General features: G+C 42.4%; 1 protein-coding gene across 1 annotated transcript in view; it reads right to left on the bottom strand.

Annotated features, from left to right (window-relative positions):
- LOC107387526 (proteasome activator complex subunit 4B) overlaps positions 1 to 26,410 on the bottom strand; it is a 66,640-nt gene that overhangs the window by 11,411 nt on the left and 28,819 nt on the right. Inside the window, 24 exon segments of the mRNA XM_070545703.1 lie at positions 3,067 to 3,197; positions 3,398 to 3,481; positions 11,172 to 11,374; positions 11,502 to 11,633; positions 11,775 to 11,866; positions 15,789 to 15,893; positions 16,118 to 16,270; positions 16,487 to 16,612; positions 16,688 to 16,754; positions 17,194 to 17,336; positions 17,659 to 17,715; positions 20,080 to 20,209; positions 21,119 to 21,172; positions 21,843 to 21,969; positions 22,056 to 22,263; positions 24,073 to 24,204; positions 24,322 to 24,417; positions 24,522 to 24,584; positions 24,688 to 24,786; positions 24,871 to 24,926; positions 25,028 to 25,084; positions 25,197 to 25,252; positions 25,338 to 25,433; positions 25,686 to 25,843. Of these exon segments, the coding sequence (XP_070401804.1) occupies positions 3,067 to 3,197; positions 3,398 to 3,481; positions 11,172 to 11,374; positions 11,502 to 11,633; positions 11,775 to 11,866; positions 15,789 to 15,893; positions 16,118 to 16,270; positions 16,487 to 16,612; positions 16,688 to 16,754; positions 17,194 to 17,336; positions 17,659 to 17,715; positions 20,080 to 20,209; positions 21,119 to 21,172; positions 21,843 to 21,969; positions 22,056 to 22,263; positions 24,073 to 24,204; positions 24,322 to 24,417; positions 24,522 to 24,584; positions 24,688 to 24,786; positions 24,871 to 24,926; positions 25,028 to 25,084; positions 25,197 to 25,252; positions 25,338 to 25,433; positions 25,686 to 25,843 (2,625 nt within the window).

Below are 26,410 nucleotides of genomic sequence, written 5' to 3'. Positions count from 1 at the left end.
TGCTTTAACCGTACATAACTGGTCCATACTGGTTTTGATCTGTAAATAATTGTAACGTATTATAAATAATCTTGTCTCCTTACCACCTTTTCATTTTCTGTTCATGTAACATGTTAAAAAACATCTGTAATAATAAAACTGGTGATAAAATCAATGACCAGACAGAGTTATCAGTTAGTATTTGTTTTAATAAATGTGTTAAAATATCAAACAACTAAATAACATTAACATGATAACAGTAGAAGGCCTCTCTCCCAGGAGGACCACCAGGTAAATCCTCTTCTGACCCTGGACACCTGCAGTCCTACAGAGAAAATCAGATCACATGTGACAAAAAGGCAATAAACACATTTTTACATTTATCCACATGAGAAGATAAAAATTATATTCTTCACACAAAATTTTTTTACTTCATTAAAATGTGCCAGCTGTGTAAATCCCTGAATGTAAAACTACTTTTCACAGCAGAACACAGGATGAACTTCTGTGGTCATGTGTAAACAGCTTCACTCTTCACCTCTAAGCTTAATAAAAACGCTTCTTTGCTCTGATGCCCTTAAAACAAATGATAAGAAACTTCATTTGCTAAAGAAACACAAACACAATTTTAATTGTTCTGTAAAACGTAAACTGTCTGAAAGTAAAACTGCTTTTCACAGCAGAACACAGAAGAACTACTGTACTCATGTGTTGACATCTTCACTCGTCACCTCTAAGCTTAATAAAAATGCTCTGTTGTCCCTAAAACAAATGACAGGTTTAATTCGCTACACACACACACACACACACACACACACACACACTGGGCTGCATGGTGGCGCAGTGGTTAGCACTGTTGCCTCGCAGCACGAAGGTTGCAGGTTCGAAACTCGGCTGCGACCTTTCTGCATGGAGTTGCGTTTTCTCCCCATGCATGCATGGGTTTCCTCCGGGTACTCCGGTTTCCCCCACAGATCACAACATGCCCTATAGGTTATAAATTGTAAGTCCCTTTGGATAAAAGCGTCTGCCAAATAAATAAGCATAAACATGAACACACACACAAACGGGAATAACTACGGGACCCGTGATACAAACTCCTGGCTGATTTCTGCCTAAACTGTAATTTAAAAAACAAATATACAAATGAAAAATGTCTATAAACAGAACTGCTTTAAGCTTTTTAGGATTCTACGGCTAGTTTTTAAACAAACTTACGTTTAAAACTTCGTAGCTCTCCCCATTTTCTCTTCCTGTTGAAAATCCACAGCCGGCGCGCAAAGCATGCTGGGATAGCCTTGTTCTGTGAGGATACAACAGACCCATCCTCGAAATGTGGGTGGAGCGAGGACGCATTTGAGGACGCGAGAATTAGTATTCTTGGAATTCGGACAGTACTCGTCGCTCCGCTGTGACGTCATCGACCTCAAAATGCGCTCTTACAAGCATCCTTCCCCTGGACTATAGGACACACCCTCTGAGAGGTGCCATACAAGTGTGGGTCATTTATATTTATAATTAAAGTTTTTATTATTTTCAGATTTTTTATAACATACAAGAACATACAAAAACAAAAGAAAACACACAGGCTTGTGCCCCCCCCTCTTTTCCAGGGTATCAACGATTCTAAGAGTTTCGGGTTCAGCTATTACAGCTACATAGAACAGTAGCCATACTTGATTCAGGGTCAGTTAGGAATCCAAATCCAGGCAGTGAGGCATTAGATTTCAAAGTTTTATGTAACATTTTTCAATGTTCCCCAAAAGCTGTTCCAATCTGCGTCCTTGTCCCCTTTCAGGTTGCTGAGCATGGCCTCATAAGCAGCTGTTTCCGCCATCACCGCAATCCATTCATCAATCCCAGGGCGTACTTTAGTCTTCCAATGTCTTAATATAATCCTGGATGCTGTAACTAGTCCGACCGTAATGATACAGAAGGTTCCTCTTGAAGCATTTGGTATTTGGGATCTGTCTCCCAGTAAGCACAGACCCGGGGTCTGAGGGACTTCTATGCCAGACCAAGCAAAGCCCATACATTTGACGGAGGATGAACAATCTGACAAAGTACGTGTTTGAAAATTGCACTCCCAGTGATTTTTGACCCTAATTGCCATCCGTTGAAGACTTTGACACAAAAATACATAAAGGTATGTACTGTCCCGTATCGTCAGGGAGAATACACAGAGTTAACACTTAGTAGTTAACAATAATGTTAACTTTTATAAATTGACTCTTTTCTTATTAAGGCTTAATAATACACTAAATAATGATAATAAAGGGACCCTTACTGTGAAGTGTTACCTAAAAAGTTTGCACAATATGGAACAGAATGTTCAGTTTTTTTGTTTGTATCTGTCACATTTTATAAGCTTTTCTGCTCTAATCAGCAACAGCCATAGTAAAATGGTAGTACAATCTTCTGAGCAGGATGTGTAAATGCCTGCAAACTTTAAGGAACAGAAGCAACATTCTAGAGAAGAGTGGGTCAAACCCCTGTGGAAAAATGTGGGACACTGAAAAGGTCACAAAGGAGAGGATTACGTTGACTTGTTGCTGCTAAAGGTGCTTCTAAAAGCTACTGAATCGTGAGGTGCATTTGGTTACTTGACACTTGGCTGCTGCATTTGGATTTAAGGTGGATGCATGACTTATTTTTTGAAGTCATAGGAGTTCTATGGTTGATACAAAGCATGTTTATGATGTTCTTTGCACTAAATCCCTCTCACATAAACCAATTTAATCGGTTTTATCCTTGAACATTTCAGTACCTTCCAGAATGAGCCATTTCAACGCTCTATCATTTTAAGCAAAAGGCCAGTTTTGGAAAAGATTTTGTTTAATTTTAGTTAATAAATAAATCTGTGTAAATGTCCAGTGCTGTTTATCATCTGAGGTTATTTTATTACATAAGAACAATTAAGATATATTTATAAAATCTTAAAAGTAGAATGGGTTTGCTTGTTTAACTAGTTTGTTCTTAGGCCAATGCAGAATATCAGTTGACATTAGGTGTGGAACACTGACAGCAGGTTCACAGGGCAGCATGTGTTGTGTGCATCTTTTTTTATCCATGTGCATGTGAGCATACCTCCTCCAGTGCTGCCAGAACCAGAGGGATGTGCTCCGGATAGAGCAGGCCTTGGGACATGAGAGAGAGACACGTGCGTGCATCCTGCTTCATTTCATCATAGCTCTCATCAGTCTCCACTGGGGCAATCTGCAGGGAGAGACAAACCCAGAGTGAGATGAAGAGGCAGGAAGACACACAGCAACGCACCATTTTCAGTAAATGAAGAGAGAAATTGTGTTTAATGGGCAAGTAAGATTGAGTGGGTAATAATGCTGTGCTGGGACCTGTGTGTGTGTGTGTGTGTGTGTGTGTGTGTGTGTGTGGGAGGGGGGAGGGGGGGGGGGTTCCTTGAAGAGCAAAGGCAGAAGCTGTAGTTGCTGCCGAACAGGGGTTGTGAAAGTTCGCCCAGCGCTTGCCATCAACCACTTCAACACTGCAAAAACACACCCCTATTTTTGTATAAATGCATAACGGCATGCAAATACAGGACATTTTATTGGCTTAATTAGACAACTTGGAGTTGCATCAGTGAAACACATGTCATCATTTAGTGTAGTAAACAATAACATGCATGAGCAGATATTCGTGCTGAAGAGGTAAGAGAATACGTAGAGATAGAAGAAACTGAAAAAAGGTTATGAAAGAAAACTATGCATTAGATTTGTTGTAATGACTTTAACCACTGGAATCAGATGAGTGTCACTATGAAAAACCGAAGCATCAAACAAGAAAATGTTTTAATTAATAGAGAGACACAAGAGTGATTTGCTAATAAATGAGCCTATCTCACAGAAGACATTTCCACGTGAAAGAGTAGCGCAGGTGCGTTAACGAGGGTCACGTTCCACTGAGAGGAGGTTCTGCTGATTAACAGAACAACCAGCACACACAGCTGTGTCCTCACAACTTTTTAAAATCTGCTGTGAAATAGGCTTTTTGTTTCAAGTAAGTTCTGTTGTTGTTTCAAAGCACTATCAACTAGAAGTTAGTATAACAATGTCTGAGGAAGAGCTTCGCCTTTCCACTGTGGGAAAAAGAAGTTACTGATGCTGTTTTAATGTGTATAGGTCCTTCAAACCTCAATGCTTGTAGCTACGACGAGTCCTTCGAGCATCTTACATCAGTTGACCTATTGCAGAAGCTGCAGGAGCACACAGCTGCCTTACCCGGCCAAGGTGAGAGTCAAAGCAGCAACCCACATGGAGAACCTGGGGCGGTTTGCTGTTCTTCTAGCTCACCTCTGGGATAAGGAAGTTGAGAGTCACGTGGCTACACAAGGTGCGATGCGCACGCTTTCTGAGTAGAGGCAGAGAGGTGGAGCCAGCGGCTCCGTCTCTGACGATCAGTCTAGCAGAAAGGAGCTGGATGAAGCTCTTAAAGAGAATGCAGTGTTGTTGGATAAGAAATTGAGAGCAGAAAGTCAATTAACTGTTTTGGAGAATGAGAAAAATGCTCTGAAGATTGATCTCTTAACAATCAGGAATGAGATACGAGAGCGGGATGCTGAAATTGCTAATTTAAAATCAGATTTCTGAGCTCACTGGAGAAAGAACCAGCTCCACCTGCTGCTCCTCCCACTGCCGTCGCGGCTGGTGTGGCTGTGCCGGCAACCCAGCCGACTGCACCACACCCACCTCTTCCAGCACCACTGCCCCCATCTGGTGGTGTGTCTGAACTAGCTCCCCATCCAGCTCAACCACACCCACCGGGGCTTCCAGCCCCACATTACCCACATGCTGTACCTGCCGGTGCTGCAGCGGTGATGGTACCAGCTCCCCAACCAGCTCAACAATACCCTCCTGCTGCTCAGCAACATTATCCACCTGCTGCTGCGATGTCCGGGCCAACTTTCCAGCCAGCCCACCCACACTCACTTGTGACCTTGGCTGACATCTATAGGATGTCTCGTAGTGTCAAAAGATTCAGTCCTCGACCAGGCAATTCATACCCAGTTGATACGTATCTCAGTGGCCTTCAACACCATTTTCAGAGATCTCCTGGAGTGACTCTCGAGGACAATATCTTTCTGATAAGGTTAACCTCCAGTGCAGTGGGTTCATTCATTGATCAACAGCAAGATGCGATTGCAAATGGTTATGACCTGCTAGAAGCTGCTATTCGAAGAGAATAGACTTATGATGCTAAAGACGCTGGTTTAAAGTTAGCTTTGGCAGTCAAACAAGGTCGTTCTGAAGACCAGCAAGCTTTCTACCTATGCCTCTTTGATGCGTACTTTGGTTCAGAATGTATAAAGGGGATGGAAGATGAAAAAGGCTTTAAAGAGCTTTTCCTTGATAATTTCATCCTCAGTATGGCCCCTATATGGGTGCGGTAGACCTTCGAGTCAAAACCATGGACGATCTCAGGAGGATGGCAAGTTATAGCTTCAGGTGGTTCAAAGAGTCTAGAAAGTCTAAGGACACCCCTTCAGTTCTGGCGGTGGAGGCAGATCCCTGGTGCTGTCACAGGCCCAGAAGTCCTATGACAACTCCAAGCCACGAGGCTTTCCCACTAACAGGTCTCAGAGTTTCGCCAGAGCTCGGAACCCCCCACCGGCTGGCTAGGGGGACCCAAAGTCACCACGACTTGGTCGTGAGAAACATTGTGTCTCTTTTAGAGAAAAGGGGTGTTCATCATACTCTTCTAGGAGAGAGGCGTCTCGCTCAGGCGAACGCCGGTCTCCCTCTGACCAGTACTCACCGCGTCATGGTCACAGTAACTACAGTCCTGCCCCAGAGATTCTAGGAGCCATTCTCCTGGAATGACTCGCGCCACACTGAGTGCTGCATTTCGGGCCCTGTTGAAAGATCCATCGGCATGTGAGTTGGTTCTGTCCATCTCTTTGGCAGACCCTCCTCCACCTCCTGAACCAGCATGTGACTTGGTCATAGAAGCAGGTCCTGCAGAGGCCAAGCCTGCCACAATGGTGCATCCGATGACACTTGAGACCTTGGGGAGTTCTGGTGTGGTCGCTTCCGTCAGCGCTGGTCCTCTAGGAGCCAAAGCACCTGCCACCAAACTCGGTGAGCCTAGCTCACCGGTCAGACTTCCACTAAGTTTTCTCTGCAATATCGTCCGTGAGGGTCCTAATGAGAAACCTCACATTCCGTGACCCTGGAGGGGGCGCTTGACTGTGAGGGCATCTTGGACTCCGGTTCAGATTTCACCATCATGTCCAGCTCTGTCTGGGAGCATGTCTGCTTGGCTGCAGCTGCACAGGGTTGTGTCTTAGAACTCACGCCCTGCGCCGTGAACATCTGTCCTTACTCTTCAGGCCAAATGACCTTGTCGAACGTGGTGTTCCTAAACTTCACAGTTGGAGACATGTCCGTGAGCCATCCACAGTTTGTAGCTGACGTCAAAGCTTTCCTTTCCTGTTGGGGGAGGACCTGCTCCGACGCTTTAAGGCTGTCATTTCATTCGGTGATTGGACACTCCGAACTTCGCTGACTCAACCGACGCCCTTGGCGCCTCTTGAGGACCTCATTCCCTTTTTAGGTGTTGTTAACTACAACGGCGCCGCCATTCTGACCAGTCGATCCAGTACGTCTGAGGTCAGTGAGATCCACAGTGTCTGCGTTGTCTCTGCAGCAGGACCACTTCACCCTGTGGTGGGAAAACCACCTACCCTAGGGGGAGTTGGCAGTTGCAGTGACATACCACCTAAGACTCCGCACCCTGTGGTGGGAACACCACCTGCCAAAGGGGGGGGTTGGTGGTGGTGCGGAGACTCCGGCTGAAGCCCTGCACCTTGTGGTGGGGACCCCACCTGCCGAAGGACGGGCTGATGACATCACTGACCCACTGCATTACAGGTGGCGCTAATGACCTATAGCCCTGAGGTTGGTGACACACCTACCAAAGGGGAGGTTGAATGGAACCCTGTACCACTACTGGCTGACCCTGATCTCTCTGACTGCACCTGCACATCGACCGAGGGCCCTCCAGAGCCCTCACTTGCGACAAACCCTCGCAAGCCCGCGCCTGTGCCAGTCTACAGTCTAAAACGTTCTTTGTTTCCATTTCCAGGTCTGACAAAATATGTTTTGTTAGTTGCGTGTATCGGTCTGATGTCAACCGCAGCTGAGATTCATTCTCAGCCTCCTCTAACGCGTCTGTATAAACCTGGGCCCTCTTCGGGTATCACGCTCCGAGACCGCCCAGGTCTGTTAATGACTAACTATCGCCTGTTCACACAAAAGATTTTTGCTAAATTTGACCATGCCATGGCGTGTACTGGTACGATGATGAATGCCTTTGGCAACCTCTCGGAAACGGAAGCCTGCTGGACTAGTACCCTGACGCAGCAGGCAGAAGCTGACGTCCATCACATACTAGTCCAGGCGCTTAAATTCACGGTTTCCAACAATGATCTTTCCGGTACCAGCATTAGACCGAAGCGTTTCCTAGAAGGATTTTTTTCAGTAGCAGATACAATTGGCTCTCTTCTAAATTTAGGATTCTCTTCAGTCAACTCGATCGAGATTAACACAGTTCGTCGACACGTTGATGAGCTTAACAGAGAATATTCGACTCTGCGTAAGCAAGTACTGCAGCAATGGCATGCTTTGAAACAGCTGGGCATGTCTGAACAACAGACTGTGGTGGTACTCAACACTCATAGCAACATTTTGCGTAAAACAATTTCCGCTGTGAATGAATTGCATTCTTTTGTGAATGTTGATCATGCTCATACACAGATGCTGACCACTTGCCTGTCCGACTATGGTCGGGATGTGAACGCCTCGAGTGACACCTTCCTCACTGGGAAAATCACTCCGTACTTCGTGTCCCTGGCCATGGTCCGGTCTGCGATTGCTCGAGTGACATCAAAGGACCCAATGGCCCTCCAGACTCACTTGGCTTTCTCGTTGGACAGTGCTATTCCGTTAAGTATCAATCCAGATGCTAGAGAGCTTGCTTTCATCATCAAGTTACCTATTGTATCTCCAGATGACATCTATAGACTAAAAAATGTGGTAAATGTTGGTAATTGGGTTGACAACACTCACCTCAAGTTACATACGCCTCCTGTCGTCGCGTTCCATGAGGACACGCCGCATGTCCGGTTGGTTCCGGATCTGCGCGTGTGTTCACTCGCACGTGGCCTACGCTTCTTGTGTCCAGGCACACCTTTTCTGCGTGGCGGTGCCACTGGTGTATGTGGCGTTGATGAGTTGTCGGGTGATTTTAAATGTCCTATGACTGTGACTCCACATTCGCATGTGGTTAAAACTACTGCTGTTGTTGATGGTGAACGTTGGTTAGTTAATACCCCTGCTCGTGAAGCGGATGTTTTCTGTGAGCGTCATGGTGTGTCGATATGTGTTGTGCTTCCGTCTCAAACCCTATGGGTGACAGTTCCACGTATTGCTGTGGTCCATGTAGGTGAGGTCTCCCTATATTACATGGATCCTGGTGAGCATAAGTCTGTTGTGGAGTTTTCTCCTTTTTATGATAAAATCTCCTTTGCTCTTTCTCCAGATACAGTGGATCGTGTTACATTTAATGGTCCGACCATGGTTCGGGTTAGTGCGGTAAACAGGGTGCTGCATGAGTTGTCGGGAGATCCTGGTCTCAGGCTTCAACCAGTGTCTTAGTCCTGGCCCTCCGCTGATTCCGCTAGCCTGGGAACTAACCTGTGCTTCCTCAACTGAAACCTTTGGGCCTCTGGGACTGTTCCAACGACCCGTGGGTTCCGCCAGGACCCCGTGCCCTTGGAAAGGGGGGTTATATAACGTCCAGCAATGGTCAGTTTTTAGGTACATTTTGACCATTCAGCATCTATTTAACATCTGGTCAAAAAGGAGACACAAGACTGCATGTGTTCCCTTTAAATTGGCCTGCCTCCATCCCACCAGCTGGAGCTGAGAGCCTGCAGCTCTAAACACAGATAACAAAATGTCAACAATAACATTCTCTCCTCAAGGTCCAACCTTTCAGGTCTCCATGCCTCCATATAAGGAACACTCCAGCTCGGATCAGTTGCTAAATCAAAGAATGATTTCATAAATCAATATGAACTTCTTCTACAACTTACGTTAGATAATCATTAAATAAATGTTTGTTTATTGCTACTTATAATAATTATAATATAATGAAATGTTTCATTAATCTGTACTCAATGATTGAAGTGTGAAATGAATGTTATGTTATGATTACAGTGATTGAAATATGTTTCAGCATTTTTATATGGCAATGTCATAACCATTTACACTCACACAGACAAAGTAAGGTTAAGTTAAACTCAGACACATAAATAGTCTTTTACCCCAGTCAGAGCCTCTGTATCAAAGAAGGCGTGTTACTGAGTTTCTTGGTAACATTTCTCAAACCTGTCAACCTTTGGTTGGCTACACAAATCATAATGTGAGATCCTTAAAACTGGATCACTCTGGGTGATTCAGCAGTTCTAGAGAAAGCTTCAGACCGGCCATCTGAAGCAAGACCTCTTTAACCATCAAAGCTTTTGACACGTCGTCAAAATCTCTTTGCACCTGCGAAGCTGATACCGCAACAGTTCCTGCAGAACAAGCGGATATTGTTTAGACTCTTTAAGACTGCCAGACACGCGGTTCCATCAATCTGTCGTGACCCGAGACATCTCTGGACTGAGGAGTCGTGCCAGAGGTTAGCCGACCTCTCTGACCTTCGGATCCACTAAGAGGGTCTCCAAAAACGGCTGAAGTAGACATGATAGATTGCCTCAAACCTGTCAACCTTTGGTTGGCTACACAAATCATAACATGAGAACATCAAAACTGGATCACTCTCGGGTGATCTCTCTGTTCTAGAGAAAGTTTCAAACCGGCCACCTGAAGCAAAACCCTCTTTAACCATCAAAGCTTTTGACACGTTGTCAAAAGCTTTTTGCACCTGCAAAGCTGATACCGCAACAGTTCCTGCAGAACAAGCGGATATTGTTTAGACTCCTTAAGAGTCCCAGACGCGCGGTACCATCTGTCTGTTGTGACCTGGAGACAACTCTAAGACCGGTTCAGTGGGGCCGCAGTTTCTTCTACAGACCTCGGTGCCTGGAAGTCCAAGGACTTCGACATTCTGGATCTACCAAGAGGGTCTCCGAGAACGGGTGAAGTAGACATGACAGATTGCATCTGATGTGTTTTGATAACAACCAAGTTCATAGCTTAATGCAAACCAAATTCTTTTACATCCAGAACTCAGTTCTCCTAGAAAAGGACGTTCTGACCAACATCGCATTGACACATAGGTTTCATACATCACATTTAGTTCCATCCATCACAGTAAATGCTTAGTTAACTTGTCATGTTTTAACTGTTGGTAAAATAAATTCTTACTTTTATAAACCTGACTCTTTTCTGAATCAAAACGAAGTGTGTACACTCCCCTAATAAATAAAGAATCCGAGATATTCTGATTAAACAACGTAAAGCCCAAGCAGGGTTGATATTATATATTTAAATAGAGTATCACAGCTTATTGGTCATAAGTAAAAGTAATATATCAATTGAGCTCTTAAAGCACTCAATTTACCAAACCCTACAGTGCTAAACATTTTGGGTATACTGATGCAATTGAATCTTTGGTAATTAATTTGCACAAAAAATATTCCAAGACTAGAAAAGTTCAAATAGCATCCAGTGTGTTTTAATGAAAGTTTAACAGTAAGTAAGTAAAAGTTTATTTATAAAGCGCCTTTCGCAGTTATAAATCACAAAGTGCTGTACAACATGAGTAAGATCAGGGCAAATACCTCTAACCAATAAAAACATCAGAAAAACAACAGGACAGGACAAAATAAAGGTTTCTGTAAGTGTAGAACAGTTAAATCAATAAAAACATAAAATCTAGGTTCAACATCTGTTTTTTGTGATCTACATAAATTATATCTTATCAGCATCATCCTAAATTCTGAGTTCTTCTGAATTGGTTTTAAATGCTTGAACAAAAATCCCTGAAACCACCTCACTATCTTTTAAAAAATAAATTAAAAAAAAAAATGAAAACCAATGAGAAGCTTTTAGCTTATGGCATCTGGAGAGTTAGTCTGTTTCATTGAGCAAAATAGCTGTCGAGGCACATTTCTATATATTTTTTAAAGCTTTCACCATGTCCATCCACCACACAGTTCACATTCTGACCCGTCTTAAGCAGTTTGACAGCCTGGGTGCACTCGTCTGTCTCCTGGGTGTTCTCCTCGTGGATGTGGTTGTGGATCTCGGACTCAGACGTGAGGGGTTTCAGTTGCTCTAGGTCTCGAGTGACAAATTCTGCCACGTGAGGGGAAGAGGTGGGCCTGGTGTGAGGCAAGGCCACGTCTATCATGAAGATGTAGGTCAGGACACTGGAGAGAAGGTGTGACAGAAGATAGGGGTTATTTAGAGGAAACACAGAGAAAGGAGCAGAGTCACTAATGTGTTATGGAAGGATAATGCAAATATAATGCAATCAAATTTATCCAGATTATATACCTGCCGATGCACTCTCTGACATTTTTGTACACTTGTGTGAGTTTGGGTTCCAGGTACGCCAGCAGCCGGTGCAGCAGCTCAGAAACTCTCCACTGCTGCTGGGCTAGACCGCCCTGAAGCACATACAGCAGACTGACGAAGAAGGAGAGAACAGGGGAAGGGGGGTTATTGTGTTATACTGCGGCAGCATGTGTCAGCTCGGGTTACTGCTGCAGCCTGAAATCTGAATCCAAAGAAGTACTAGGTGACACAAGCACACAGCGGTATTAATGCCTGGCGTCCCTGAAGGAGCCCCCCTCTCCGCTGAGGGGGCTCTCCATCAGCAGCTCAAACAGCCAGTGAAGCTTCCTGGGGTCTCTGCCCTCCTGTTGGACAACATCCAAATGCAAAACAGTGTTATTTTTACATCTAGTTCCCATGGGCGAGTTGTTGTAGTCATCCACTCAGGTGTTATGTGTGCAGACACGCCGGTGCCAGAATGTTTGCAAGCCCTTTTTATATTTTCCATTTGCAAGATAGCTGGGAAAACAATGTAGTAACATGTTTAAAAAATTACTGACAATTTATTTAAAATTACGTTACATTTAAATTTAAAGACAACTAACCTCTGGTATCTGGCTAATGTAAAATAAAGCACGCACATCCGCCCCCCTCCCTCCGCTCGGCCGCTCAGACCACAACCTCATTCATCTGATGCCTGAATACAAACCCAGGGTGATTAAAGAGCCTCCCCTGAAAAAAGTAGTAAAAGTGTGGACTGAGGGAGCCACAGAAAGGCTGAAGGACTGTTTCCAAACCACAGACTGGGAGACAATCTGCATGGTGATTGTTGGGTAAAAAGCTGATTTTCACCTTCACTTTTTAATAGTATTGTTTTTTCAAACAGAGTTCATTAGCCTTATTCACATTTAATGTGGTAAATACAGTATTGGGTGCATGGAAGATGATTTTGTCTGGGAACCATCTGGTTTTATTAACCGGCTCCTGTCGCAGGGAAAGTCGACCTTGTAAGTCTGCAGTTCTGTTATCACAACAAGCTCCCTGTTGAAGTCCAGACGGAGTGTTTCTCTGAACCTGGGAAAGTTTGCGGTCTGTGAAGGGGTGAGTGTGGTCATCTTTAGTGTGTGCTATGTCATATGTCATCTGTGAATAAAACCTTTTGATGAGCTTCGGCTTGTTGAGAGACTAAACAGACCTCCCGCAACTGGTGTGTTTCTTTTTTCTCTCCGGTTTTGCAAAATCTGATTATTGATTATTTGTGTTTATTGGTAAATGGTATTAATAACAATAATATCTCTAACCCCCTTGTGTGTTTTGGACTTTCTTTGAGGTACGCCTGGATTGAATAAATAAAAATACCTAACAGTGATGATCTTGACAGGCTGATGCACTGTGTCTGTGATTATGTGAATTTCTGTGTAGATAACACAGACCCAACGCTAAGAGTGAGGTGTTTCTCGAATAATAAACCCTGGTTTTCCTCTGAGCTGAAATCCCTGCTGAATGATATGAATTGTAGCGTTATGGATTTATGCTCTTTTATGAAAGAGAAACCATGCTACGTATTAATTCGGAATATTAATTTTAATAAATCAATAACCAAATTTTATATTGTTCAGAAGACTCAAAGGTTGTTTTCATCCATAAACTGCCGATAATATCTGAGTGTCTGTGTTTCAGTTCAATGAGGAAACAAGTTTGAAGGATTAAAAGTTTTAATTCTTCAAGTTAAACTAATGATTTTGAAAATTGACAAACAGGAAATAACAATCACATTGGCAACTTTGTGGGACAATCTTTTAACAGTTTATATGCTGTTCTTGCTCAAATAGACCTTCTGGTGAATTTATGAAGATTGAGAATGTGACATGAATGCGTGTGTGAGTCTGATTTTGCTTCAAGAAGAAACAGGTGTCTGAGTGAAGTGATGGTTTGGATAAACTTAGGTCTTATCAGAGAACTGCATCAAACGCTAAAACCGTGCTCTGTCTCACCGAACTCTTGTGGACCCTCTTTCGGATCCGGGCCGTGGAGGATGTTGTGGTTCATCCAGATGACACCGGCGGCTGACAGGAGACATAGGTGTCGAACGGAACCGGTCCAGAGTTGCCCTCGGTACACGTGGATGGTAGAGCGTTTTATCGATGCGCTTTCTTAAGTTAATTCACTCAGAAATCAAAAGACTCGGTAATGAGTCTTCGTTAGAAGTCGCGATTCAGCTATTCTGCCTGGCTTGGCAGAAACAGCGTGAAAGGGGGGAAGAACGAGCCAACAGGCTCTGCCCCCCCTTTGGTTTTCAGGTCTGTTCTCTCTCGTTGTCCAACACGAACTCAATCATAAGACTGAAAACTTACCAAAAACCTTTCTCTTCTCAAAGCAAACGTGCGTCATCAAATGTGTCTGGAGTTTACTGTGAGCAGGTGTGTGTGGATGTGTGTGAATGTTTGTGCTTGAGTGTGTGTGAAGGTCAGTAACAAACATTCTCAACATTATTTAAGAATGGATTCATTAAACCATTATAATTACCCCAAAGCTAAATAGTCATTCATTTGATTAATCACATTTATAATGAGCAAAATGATAATGGTTACTTTAACATTAAAATCAAGAAAAAGAAGTTTAAACTTTATGTTTTGACTTGGTCTGGGTACAACTCATGTAAACACATCTTCTGGTAGACTGCAGGTGGCAGATGTTATGGTTTCCTCCCAGACTCGCTGGCGTTCAGGTCTTAATCTGTGGGCGAAAGTTCTCAGCGACCCAGCTATGACCCAGCTGCGTCCAACACCACCATTGTGACAGAAAACCCATATTTCCTCACGTTACAGAATAAAGCTTTTATGGCTGGAGACAAAGAGTAGAGACGAGTCCAGAAGGAGCTTAACCCTCTCAGGCTCAAAATAAGTTTTGATAAAAGGACAAACAACTACCGGTAAGTCCTTCAGGGGTACTTCTGAGTTAAAAAATGCTCATGAAATACGTATGTGGAGTAACCAGGTAGGTAGGTTTTAGCTTTGCAAATCTGCAGCACCTGCATCCAGAGGGTTAAATATAAGACTGGGCATATTGTATTTATATTTTAAGATGGGCTAAAGACATCTACAGGAAGACGCTGGAGAAACAGCTGTTGCAGAACAATGCTCGTGGTGCACGGAGAAGCCTCAGGAACATCACAGGTCACAGCGGGAGGACTGGTGCCAGTCAGTCTGCTGAAGGGGACCAGAACTGGGCCAATGAGATGAACCTGTTTCAATTACAGCCGTGTCTACTGCAGCAGAAGTTGAGGGGTACAGGAGTGGATGAACATCTGACTGCATGGACCATCAACTACCTCACCAACAGGCCACAGTACATGAGGCTGCATAACTGTAAGTCTGAGGTGGTTGTGTGCAGTGCCTAAGTTCCGCAGGGTACAGTGCTCTCACCCTCTCTCTTCGTCTTCTACACCTTGGATTTCACCTACAACACCAGAAGCTGTCACCTCCAGACGTTCTCTGATGACTTAGACATTTTTGGAGAAAGGAGGATGCTGGGGAAGATGATCTCCATCTTAAAAGACCCCTCCCACCCCCCGTGTTCCACTGTGGTAACCATGGACAGCCCCTTCAGAGGCAGACTGAGACATCCCAGATGTAAAACAGAACGCTACTGTAGGTCTTTCATCCCCAATAAGTGTGCATTACTCCTCAGGCCTTGTACTGTTACACAACAACATCAATGCAATACTCAGTATGTGTTCAATACATGAGCAATACCAGATTTACATAGTATGTTTGTGTCCCTTACACTATGCTGCATAGTTCTGGAATCCAAGTTTTTCATTTTCATTTGTGGTTATTGTGATTATTATTTTGTCACAATACAAACAAAATCCAGTGGTCAACTGCTACTAATGTTATGTAACAATAGTAATATTATTATTATATTATTATTAATATATATATATATATATATATATTATATTATTAACATATAACAATAATATTAAGATTAAATATTATTAATATATTAATGATAATAATAATAATAATAATAATAATAATAATAATAATAATAATGGAAAAATCCTGTTAAAGTTAATTAATGCATTATTATGTATTATTATTAACTACAGTATTAACAACTGCTTGACCATATTATGTAATGCATTACTAAGGAGACACCTCGTCCTAGCCATTTGTCCTAACTTTAAGGACACTTAAAGAAACAACATTTCTAACATATTTCCCACCTTGAGTGCACTTATAATTTTACATTGACAGTGAAATAACCACTGGACTAACTCACACAAGCTGTAGCGATGCAGGTGCCCCAGTCCGTGTAGGTTTCCACGGTGATGTTGTTCAATGCTGTCCTGATCAGAGGGCACAGAAGCTGCCATAACCTGTCCACCTGAGCAAACACGCACACACACAGTAATGAAACTTTTCATTGATATTGACTTTTCTTATCAAAAAGGGAGGAAGTAAGTGTGTGTTTGTGTGCTTGTGTGTGTGTGTGTGTGTGTGTGTGTGTGTGTGTGTGTGTGTGTGTGTGTGTGTGTGTGTGTGTGTGTGTGTGTGTGTGTGTGTGTGTGTGTGTGTGTGTGTGTGTGTGTGTGTGTGTGTGTCAGGAACCTTGCTGAAACTCCAGTGTTTGCTGCCTCGGATCAGTCCTGCAGTAATCTCACACACACAGCGCTGTGAGCTCTCATAGGGGTCACTTGCCAGCTGGTCCAGATGAGGCCACAAAATTGGTAAGAACCTGTCACCATAGTTACGAAACAGCCCGTCAATCAAGTGCACAGGTTTAATCAACCAGGAAGTACAATGCAGTTTCTTTATGAAGAAAAAGGCAGATTACAGCACTTTGGTTCACTCAAGTAAACTGCTGCCTTGTGGATGAAAGTAAATCACAGAGGATGTAGACAGTAATTGCAACTTTTTAAAGTCAGCGTACTGTGTCATCTCTGCCAGATCACCATTGGTGGAGAGTTAGAACCACACCTTGAAGAGACAAAAGCGACGAGGGTTGAAGCTGTCCTTTCCTTTTCTCTCCTCCAAAGACAGAAACTCCATCAGCTGCTCAACGAAGTCTGGGTCAGAGAAGTATTCAAAGATGATCTTTTCACCCTGCTTGACACAAGTACAAGTTTGTAACTCCAGTAATGAAGCAAGGCTGAGAGGTTTTGTGTTTGCTGCGCTCACCTCACTCATCTCCTCATATGGCAGGTCATCCTGTGGCTTTTCAGAAGCTGCATAGATCATCATTTCTCTGAAAGGAGCGAGAGACAAAGAAGAGGCTGCTGTGATTTATAGATAACAACACAAAGAAAAAAATCTAGATAGACACACACTGTCTTCAAATAAGCAGTGAGGATAAATGGTTGATTATAAAGTCGGTTACTCAGCATACCGCGACAGCCAACCCTCTGCCTATACATCAATTCTTCAATTTAGGGCAGGCAGCAAGCCATTCATTCAGCCTTATCTGGGCTGGACCATGACAGGAAGTCAGTTCAAACCAGCACTGGTTATCCAGAAACCCAGATTAGTCAGTCAGACATAAATGTGGCTGTAACGCCGCAAAGACAAGCCTCAAATCAAACAGGCACTTGAGTCAATCAGCTATTTAGTTCCTTTCCAACCAAGCAGTTAATCAGTCTTTGAGTTGCCTAATCCACCCCCTTTCAGCAATGTCTTCTGGTCTTCACCTCGGCCATGAGTAGTAGCCCCAGTGAGTTTTCTCCACATAGTGTAGAGAGTCCCACAGCTCCTGGCTCAGAGGGAAGTTGGTGCTCTCGTACTGCAGCCAGTGATTACCTTCACGATCCCCAACACAAATTCCTTCTGGATCCTGGATCCCACCTAAGATGCAAAAAGAAAATACTACTTTAATTTATAGATCAGTGTGTTTGGAGTAGAAGGTTTCTGAAAAGCTACTGATTTTTGAAAGATTTTCTAATTTCAACTCGACAAAAAGCAGTGAATGTTCTCTGGCCCTGCAGTTTGCAAAGTGGTGAATAAGCTCAGGGTTAGTCTCTGTCTGCATTATTACTTTGTTCAAATAAGAGACACCCCAAAAAATCCTACGTTTACCATAAAAAATGTGAAGAATGTACAAATCGATGATCAGGAATTATGTTCAGCGTGACAATTTCCGACGGCTTCATAGCTACTTTCTTTCTCGGCCATTTCAGCTGTTTCAGGATTCCGGCCACTGCTGAGATTGCAACCTAACAGGGAGAAAAATCACTCGTGATCGGTTTTGCATACTGCTCCAATTTATAAAATGATCAGATGGATGCACATGAGTTCAAAATAAATAAACAAATGACACATTCATGTGTCCCTCAACAGCACAGGTCACTATAAACCCAAGCTGACAACTCAAAAATAGAGAAATATGACATCAAATATAAAAGAGGCACATCACGTAAGGTGAACCAATGAAAGTTGGTATGCAAGTTAAAGAGATTTTTCTCAGTGAAACTGCACAATGTAAACAAATATGTAAACATGTGACCAAGTTTGTAATGCACTTGCAGAACAACTACTGCACAAAATGGACCATAATAAAGCTAATTAGCACTCTAAATTTAATTTTGATTAAAAATAAACAACTATTATCATATCACCAAACCCTAACAATTAAAGTCTTGAAATATCCTGCTTGGCATATAATGCATATATCTCATACATTAGTTTCACCTTTTACAGTCAGCTGGAATAAATCCACTTTTGCACAGTATTCTAGTTTTTGGAGTTTCACCTGTAATCTGAACATGAACTTGCAATGGAGCAACAATAATGACACCTTGTTAACCTTTTCTTCTTAGTCCAAAACAGTGACTTTTACTTATTTTTCTTGGAAAATTTTACTTTATATTTTAGTAATGCCTCTTATCTGTTAAGGGTTTATCATTTTAGATAAATTGTTAATCTTATCATCATTAAATCAGAAAACAATATCTTTCAGTTAAAATGACACACCCTCCAGTTCAGGTCTAGTCTAACAGCAGCTTGATCCTGATGTTATTCTGTAGAAAATTGTGGGAAACAGAAACTGACTTGTTCTAAAACCGCACGTCTCATCCTGACAGCCTGTTAGCTAAGCAGGAGAGGAGCAACACTCGCTGGACTCAGCTGACATTTGTTGTTTTCTGTTTGTTGTGATGCAGCAAAGCAATTAATTATCTACTCTAAGCCTTCTCATCTTCCCACTTACAGAGCAGATTTGTCATTTAGTTTCTTGTTTAACAAGCTACAGCCCAGGATAAAGAGTACATTTCCCTGTCTGCTTATAAAAGCAGAGGTCTCAGGCATCAGAACTAGAGTGGGTTATTGTTTGAAGTGTGTTTCCTGTGTTGTGTGATGTTTCTGTCTGGCTTGATTCAGCCATCTGCTGTGCCTCTGACAGGATGCTGATGTCAGTGATTTCTGCAAAAGGTGACTGGATGATAGAAGCATCAGCAGCAGCTGTTAGGAGGCTAAAAGTTTGTTTTTGAGTGTGTTTTTGTGTAAAGTAATACATATTATTTGACTTGCTGCAAAGTTTCATGAAAGGCAATTGTACACAGAACAGGACTGATTGGCTAATTTCTAGTCCAAGCATGGCCATGCTCCATTTGAGGGTGACTGATGTGGTATACAGGTTAATAAACTAAGGACACATGATCAGTAATAAAATGTAGTTGATTGAGCTTTTCTTGAAACAAATCTCTCCAGTAACCCATAAGAAGCCAGATAGTAGGTATGCAATACTTTCAGAAGTCTTAGCTCCTCATGTGAAGGAAAAGTTGACTAATCTGGGTTCAGTTTGATGCAGCATTAACGTTTGATGGCCAGATATGTGCAACAGTTAAATCCTTTTAGTCTGTTCCTGTGTTTGTGTGTGTGGTTGTTTGTTTTTATTTTTACAAGGTTTGGAGTAAAGAGCACTTGTGTACTTTTCATTTGTCATTGTCTTTCATTATAATGAACTGATTTTTTGATTTCGTTGTAGCTATATGTTGTTGTGTACAGCACGTTCATCAAGTCGATGTGGGAAAATGCTCCGAAAATAACGTCTGATCGTAACTTTTATACAAAAGAACATTTTTAAACAGGTAAAACTTCCTTTAGCCACTTTGACTTACACTGTCCTTTAAAAACTACAGATAATTGCTCAACCTTTTTTATTCAAGGGTTTCTTTTACATGACAAATTTTTCAGATAAAAATATAATGTATTTTTTGTTAACTATGATTTCCTATTTAAAATACAATTGTTAGTATAAAATCCTGTGAGTGGAAGCAGGTTCTGAATCTCTTTTAAGATACGGGGTTAAAAATTAAGTAGTTTTAGTTGAAATCTCACATCTAAATAAAATACACCAAATCATGATTTGTCTCCCTCCCTGCAAACAGTCAACGTTGCATGGACGTGCAGATCATGTCTACATCGAGTCTGTCTGTCCAGTCTATAGAACGTCCAAACTAGGTCTTTGCACAGTTGTATTTTTTATTACCAAATGGTGAAAGTATATATTTTTAAATTGTTTTCCTTCAAAAACCTTATAAACACACAGCATCAAGACACAAAATTGATAAGAGGCAAACCTTTCGGATGGTGATGGAGTCGTGAACAATGCTCTGTGTGAAGTAGAGGACGGCATCAGGAGGAAGAGGGTGATCGTCTCTCAGGAGAAGAGCCAACAAATCTGTGGCCATGTGATCAAATTTCCAGGGCCTAACACACAAACAGATAAACAAATAGAAGTCCCTTCTCACCTAGATTATTGTAACTCCCTCCTTTTTTGGTCATCCACAGAGGTATCTGCATGAACTCCACTGGTCCAAATCGCTTCTTCTCGTATCATCACAAAAACACCCTCTTCTAGGCACATCACCCCCGTTATCCCGTGGCTTCATTGGCTAACTGCATCTCTTGGTTCTTTTCCCAACACAGCAAGAGAGTTGTTGTACCTTGTTTTGGCTAATGCTGTAGCCTTCCTCAGAGAAGGCTACTACGGAGAAGCTTCATTGTCTACCAATGAAATTCTGGGTTGATTACTAAATTGTACTCCTCACATTAGGCCATTCACAACCTTGCCCCCTCGCATCTCTCGCATCGCATACAAGTTTCTACACTCTCCTGCTTGCTCAGATCCTCAGCTTCCATCAATCTGCACAATCCCTCTGCTCATCTTGTCAACATGGGAAGTTGAGCATTAAGCAGATCTGCCCCCTCCTTGTGAAATTCACTACTAGCTGAACTCAGGAACACCACTACCCTTCACCACCTAAAGGCTAAACTCAAAACTCACCTGTTCAAGATAGCCTAGTCCTTATAACTGTAATTTGTTTATCATGGTTTTAATTTGACTGCTCTTTTATTGTTGTTTAGAACATTAGAAATCAAATTGTTGATTAGAAAGGTGCTTTAAGTAAAATACATTATGTTGTTGTTGTTGTTAATACAGTCATGTCATAACTAACTAAAGGATGCTGCCAAAAACATTTGAAGTTGGGCCTGAAAGAACAATAAAGTCCGATCAGAGCTTTGAAACCTGCACATGTTCCTGATACTCTGTGTACATGACTGCAGTCAAATATCTACTGCATAACCAAGAAGTTATTCTCTTGGAAAACAGCATACAAGTCTTTGTCTTCAAGGCAGTCCAGCAGGTCATTGACCAGCTTCTCATATTTTCTGTAAAATGAAAGAAAAAAGAAAAAATCATAATCATGAAAAGCTTAAAAATGTGTGTTTGAAATGTTACAAACTGATCGAACAAAAGGAAAAGTGGAAATTAACCAAAATTAACATTTTCATATTTAATTTGCTGAACTAACTGCAAAAAATTGCAGACAAAGAGATCCTGTTATGGAAATGTTATATTTCATTACATTAGTCCTATTAACAGATCTATTAACTGAATGTCCTGAAAGCATTCACACACACACACACACGCACACGCACACACACACACACACACACACACACACACACACACACACACACACACACACACACACACACACACACTCTTGTCCTCCCACACATACACACACACTCTCACATGATCCACTCCCAAGTTTATTTGCTTAAATAAACTACATGACCAGCTGTTCAGGGCATTTGCCCTGCACACTTGCCACTAAATCATGATTTGGTTGCATGTCTGCCTCATTGATTCTTGTCTCTCTCTCTAGCTGCAGGAAATGGGTTTATTGGTAAACATATTGATAAAATCCATGACAGGTCCAAAAAAGTTATGGAAGCAAGAAAGAATCAGGACTCCAATGGTCCAAATGATGAACTCAGCATTTGATCTGTGAACAAATTAGTCCCCACACTGGAAACTTGTTTGGCTTCCCACCTTGCAGCAACAACGTTTCTGATCCGCTGACGCTGAATTCCCTCCTTCATCTCCTCTTTGGATGACAACTCTAAAGAAGAAGATTGTGCAATTTGACTGGCTGTCTCAGCACATCTCTCAGACACATAGAGGATGAAAGGAGGCAAAAGTTACCACAATGAGATATCAGGTGAAGGATGGTTTCCATTTTTTACAAAGATGTGTGGCTCACAATGAAGTAGATGCCTATGGTGTCATATTGACGGTGAATCCTTTCAATGATGTCATCAAACAGTTGACCGATGGACGGTTTCTCCAGGATCATGGAGTGGGACAAGCCACAGCGGACCAGAGCCGACCACACTTCTCCGATGCAGTCCCAGTCTCTAGTGATGGCTGGACAAAACCCATTGTGTGTCCCCAGAATGCAGTAAAGGGCACCCTGTGGAGCACAAATAGTCCCTCCTTCATTTATTATCTTTTAAAATGGATCTGAATAATAAAAACACTTTTCTACACTCCTGTAAAAATCTAAAAGTTGCACAGAGACATTCACCATCATGTTATACAGTTTGCTCATTTACCCATCTCTAAACTGTGCAGCATAAGGCTCGTCTCAGCCTAATGGCTTTTTTCTTGACATAAACTGTTAATACTGTAAGTTGCAACTCAGTCTCAAACTCCTGAATAAGCCTTTTTGTTTTTCAGCTCTGTGAACAGATGTTTAGCTGCAGTTTTGTCTGCACAAGTGGATTATAATGGCTCACAAGTGGTAATATGGTAACTGAGATCTTATTCTCTTTGTGCACTTTTAGGATATCACAAGCATTTTTAGCAGAAATGTGAAATTAAAAATATCTTGTCTGATGTTACAATCCTAATTTTACTAAGATCCTTTTCCTTGGGTGTCGATACTTTTATGTTCTTGTTTGTAGCCTGCCTCAAAGATATTTAGTTAACAAACAATGAACAACAAAACAGAGGAGATAGAAGGACCCCTTGTCTAAATACCAAGCTGTAAATAGTTCAAATATGTGCAGAAGGGCTCAAAGTATTATGAAAGGATGAAGTACCGAGGTTGTTTGACGTTCAGTACCATGGAGAGTTCAACCAGAACACAGAAAATGGTCATGAGTTCAGGGTAAGCAAATCAAGTACTAAAAACAGATGAGAATGTACCAAGAGTGCATCAAGGCTCTTGTATTTTGCATATGGAAAGAACTATATATATATATATATATATATATATATATTACATCTGCTTTTTCTTAAAGCAAAGTCATCTATGAGGTCATCTGATGCTGTGTCACTTCTGAGCTGAGCTGATGATAGCCAGGCTGCTCAGGTGTTCTCGTGCTATAGACGAGCCTTGGGTTGAGAAGCTTCACTCAGCGGAAGCAGCTGTAGCCAGAAATCTATTTCACATTACGTCTGTTAGGCTGCATGTTTTAGCAAATCAGTCTATTAAAAAATGCAACTGAGTTGAACAGACTGAATATTTTATCTAAATGAAAAAATATAAATATATTTTTTGGTCCACAAGGGCTTTTAACTGTATGATTTTGGTATTTGTCTTTAAGTAGCTTTCTGGACTTTTCCCCTTTCAGAAATTATGTATGATTTTTCAGAAAACCGTAAAAGTGATTGTCTCATTATGTACTGTGATATAATGTAAGCAATACATCGTTTTATTTATTTTTGCTAAGCATGCCCCCTGCCCCGCAGAGCTCCGTGCAATAGGAAACTGAGCGCCGACCAGAACTAACCAATAGCGTTAGACTACCGCTTACTTGCTTCAAATTTAAAGAGTACCTCGGCTGATGCAGAGTTGATGAACTTTTCATGGACATGTATATTTTTCAAATATAAATATATGAAAACAACATGACATGTAAAAGAACATGTTTTAACTCTGTCGGCTACAGACGCACATTCATAAACAAGAAACAACAAAAGTTACCATCTAAAATAAACGAATAGAATGACTATTTGTGTGATTTGCTTCTCAGCCATCAGATGGAGCCATCGGATAAGAGACATCCCCCAAAAAGATATTTTACTGTAAGTGTGAACACCCCTGGAATAGATACATACTGGGTTTGAGGAACTGTGTATGTGTGTGCGTGTGTGTTTATGCATGCGTGTGTGTGTGCGCGCATGTGTATGTTTGTGCTTGTGTGTGTGTGTGTGTGTGTGTGTGTGTGTGTGTGTGTGTGTGTGTGTGTGTGTGTGTGTGCGTGCGTGCGTGCACCTTGAACTGCTGCTGTGTGTCCGTGGTGCTCAGTGGGGACAGTATCTGTACAATGCGGGGGACCATGTCTCTGTAACAGAAGCCGTAGGTTCCCATCGCTGTCATCAGGACACTCTGCGCCCTGCTACGCACCTGCAGGAACACAATCACAGATGACTGCATAGGGTTCCTCAGTTGGCTTCCATTTCCTCACAGCTTTTATGTGAAAGTGGGAATCAGATGAGGCCCTGATTTTTATTTTTTTTTTACCTGGCTGTACGTGCTGGTAGAAAGCAGTAGCAGATCACACAGCAACTCCTGATGAACCACTTTGTATTCAGTTCCTTCAACCACCAGATTTCTCATCTGCACACACAAAAATGCAATTTTCCCCAAATTCAAAGGGTCTATTTTATGTCACGTGTGATGCTCAGTGACCTGGTATAATGGCTGTGTGCCATGAGACAAACCTCATGCTGGAGCAAAACACGGTCAACAAGCAGTGCTCTGATGTGCTGCTTTTTCCCATGAAGCTGCAAAAAATACAAAAAGAGGATGAAAGCTTTAAATCATCCCATAAGTCACTTATTGGAGCTGACAGCAGTAAGCAGCCTCACCCCAACGTTCCCAGCTCACCAGGTTTTCCATGGACGTCTTGACAAGAGTGAAGCTTTTCCAGCGTGACTCAAACTCTTTCTTGTGAGTGCCACGGAAAAACATGAGGCCACTGATAATCTGCAGGCACACAAACAGAAGGGCACTGTGAGACCTTCTGCAGCCTAAAATATTAGATGCAGCAGTTTAAGAAGGGATCGGCACCTTAGTGATGACAAAAAGTGACTTGGTATCATCCTCTGACTGCTCCAAGATGTAATCTGGATTAGAATAATTGGAGGTGGATAAACTGTACGTTAAACATTTCAAACTGATAAATGTAAGAGTTGGAACGTGATTTGTGTTAAAAATCTCCACTCATGAAGCAGCAGCCTCATGGTTTGGCAGATGGACTCACTGTAGTTCTCCCGTGAATCATCTGGAGGGGAGGAGACACACTGACGTCCCGTGTGGACACAGAATACAGGATTGAGCTGCTTTATCACCCACTGAAACGGACAATGCTTTGTGTATGTGGGCTGTATGTTTACCAAACTCAACACCGGCATGCAGCTCAATCTCCCTCAGATTCACCAAAGAGGGCACCCTGTGAAAAGGTAAAGGAGGTGAAATATGACAAGCCTGCATTAAAATGTTTGTTTCCATACAAGCTTTAGCAGCTGCAGGCTCACAGATCAGGTACGTGCTCTCCATCCAGAGGGGGCAGCATGCTTCCAGCTCCGAGAAGGCAGTGCTGCACAATGGCAAGACTCTGCCACAACTCCTCCCTGTGAACCAAATGTTAAAAACACCACATATGACGTCTTCCTCTGCAGAATGTGTTTGTGTATGTTATGAGCCCACTTGGCAAGGCTAAATTAGCTTTTCAACACGTTGGACTGCTACAGTCAAACAGATTAGGGACATTTTTGGTGCAGACACGTCTCATTCACCAGTAATGGATGACCGTGGTTTTGTTTGTTTTGCTTGTGTGTGCGCCTGATTAGGTCTCCGGAAAACTGAGACAAACGACTGCACACCTGGTCACTGGCTGATCTCCAGAGACGTGGTGTTGGATTCTCCGCAGCTCGGGATGCAGGAGGCTGGACAAGAGCTGGAAAACAAAGTTCTCCTCCTCCTGGCTCGGCACGTGCCAACATACGCCCAAAGCCGCCACATCTCCGGCTCTGCCCCAGTCCTGCAAGAGGAAACCCAGAAAAGCTGAAGAGCTGTTGCTGCTTTTATTTCCACTGGAAAAACTGGCAGGAAATCCAGCCCAACCAGTCAACCTCAAAACCACAAACCTGTGTCCTCTACCGGTTTAAATACTTAAACCACATGTACGGGATAGGAGCAACACAAATAAAGCTCCAACCTGATCTGGGAGGAAAACTAGCATGAGACCAATTCGTTGACAAAAACTTAAAAATTAACAAGTTCTAAAAATAAGATTAAAAACATAAATACACCAGAACAGAATTTAAGCAAATGAAACTGAGCTTTTCTTCTTCCATGCTTGTTTTATTGCAGCTGATGCAGCTTTGTCCTCATGTTAGTTGTCACCTCCCTTTACAACAGCCATGCCTTTGCAGGATCATACCAATCCTACTAATAGGTGGGGGGGTGGGGGGGTGGGGGGGGGGGCAATCTGTAGGTCACATTCCATATTTTTTTTTTACCTGGCTACAAAAACACAGCCTTTAGCTCAGAAGGCATTGAGCTGTGAACAAAACCAGATATGGAGAAATCTATGAGCAGCTGACCC

This window comes from Nothobranchius furzeri, chromosome 16 (genome assembly GCF_043380555.1).
Source record: "Nothobranchius furzeri strain GRZ-AD chromosome 16, NfurGRZ-RIMD1, whole genome shotgun sequence".
NCBI classification, from domain to species: domain Eukaryota; kingdom Metazoa; phylum Chordata; class Actinopteri; order Cyprinodontiformes; family Nothobranchiidae; genus Nothobranchius; species Nothobranchius furzeri.
Note: the sequence above shows the minus strand (reverse complement) of the source record. Positions and strands in the feature narration are given on the sequence as shown.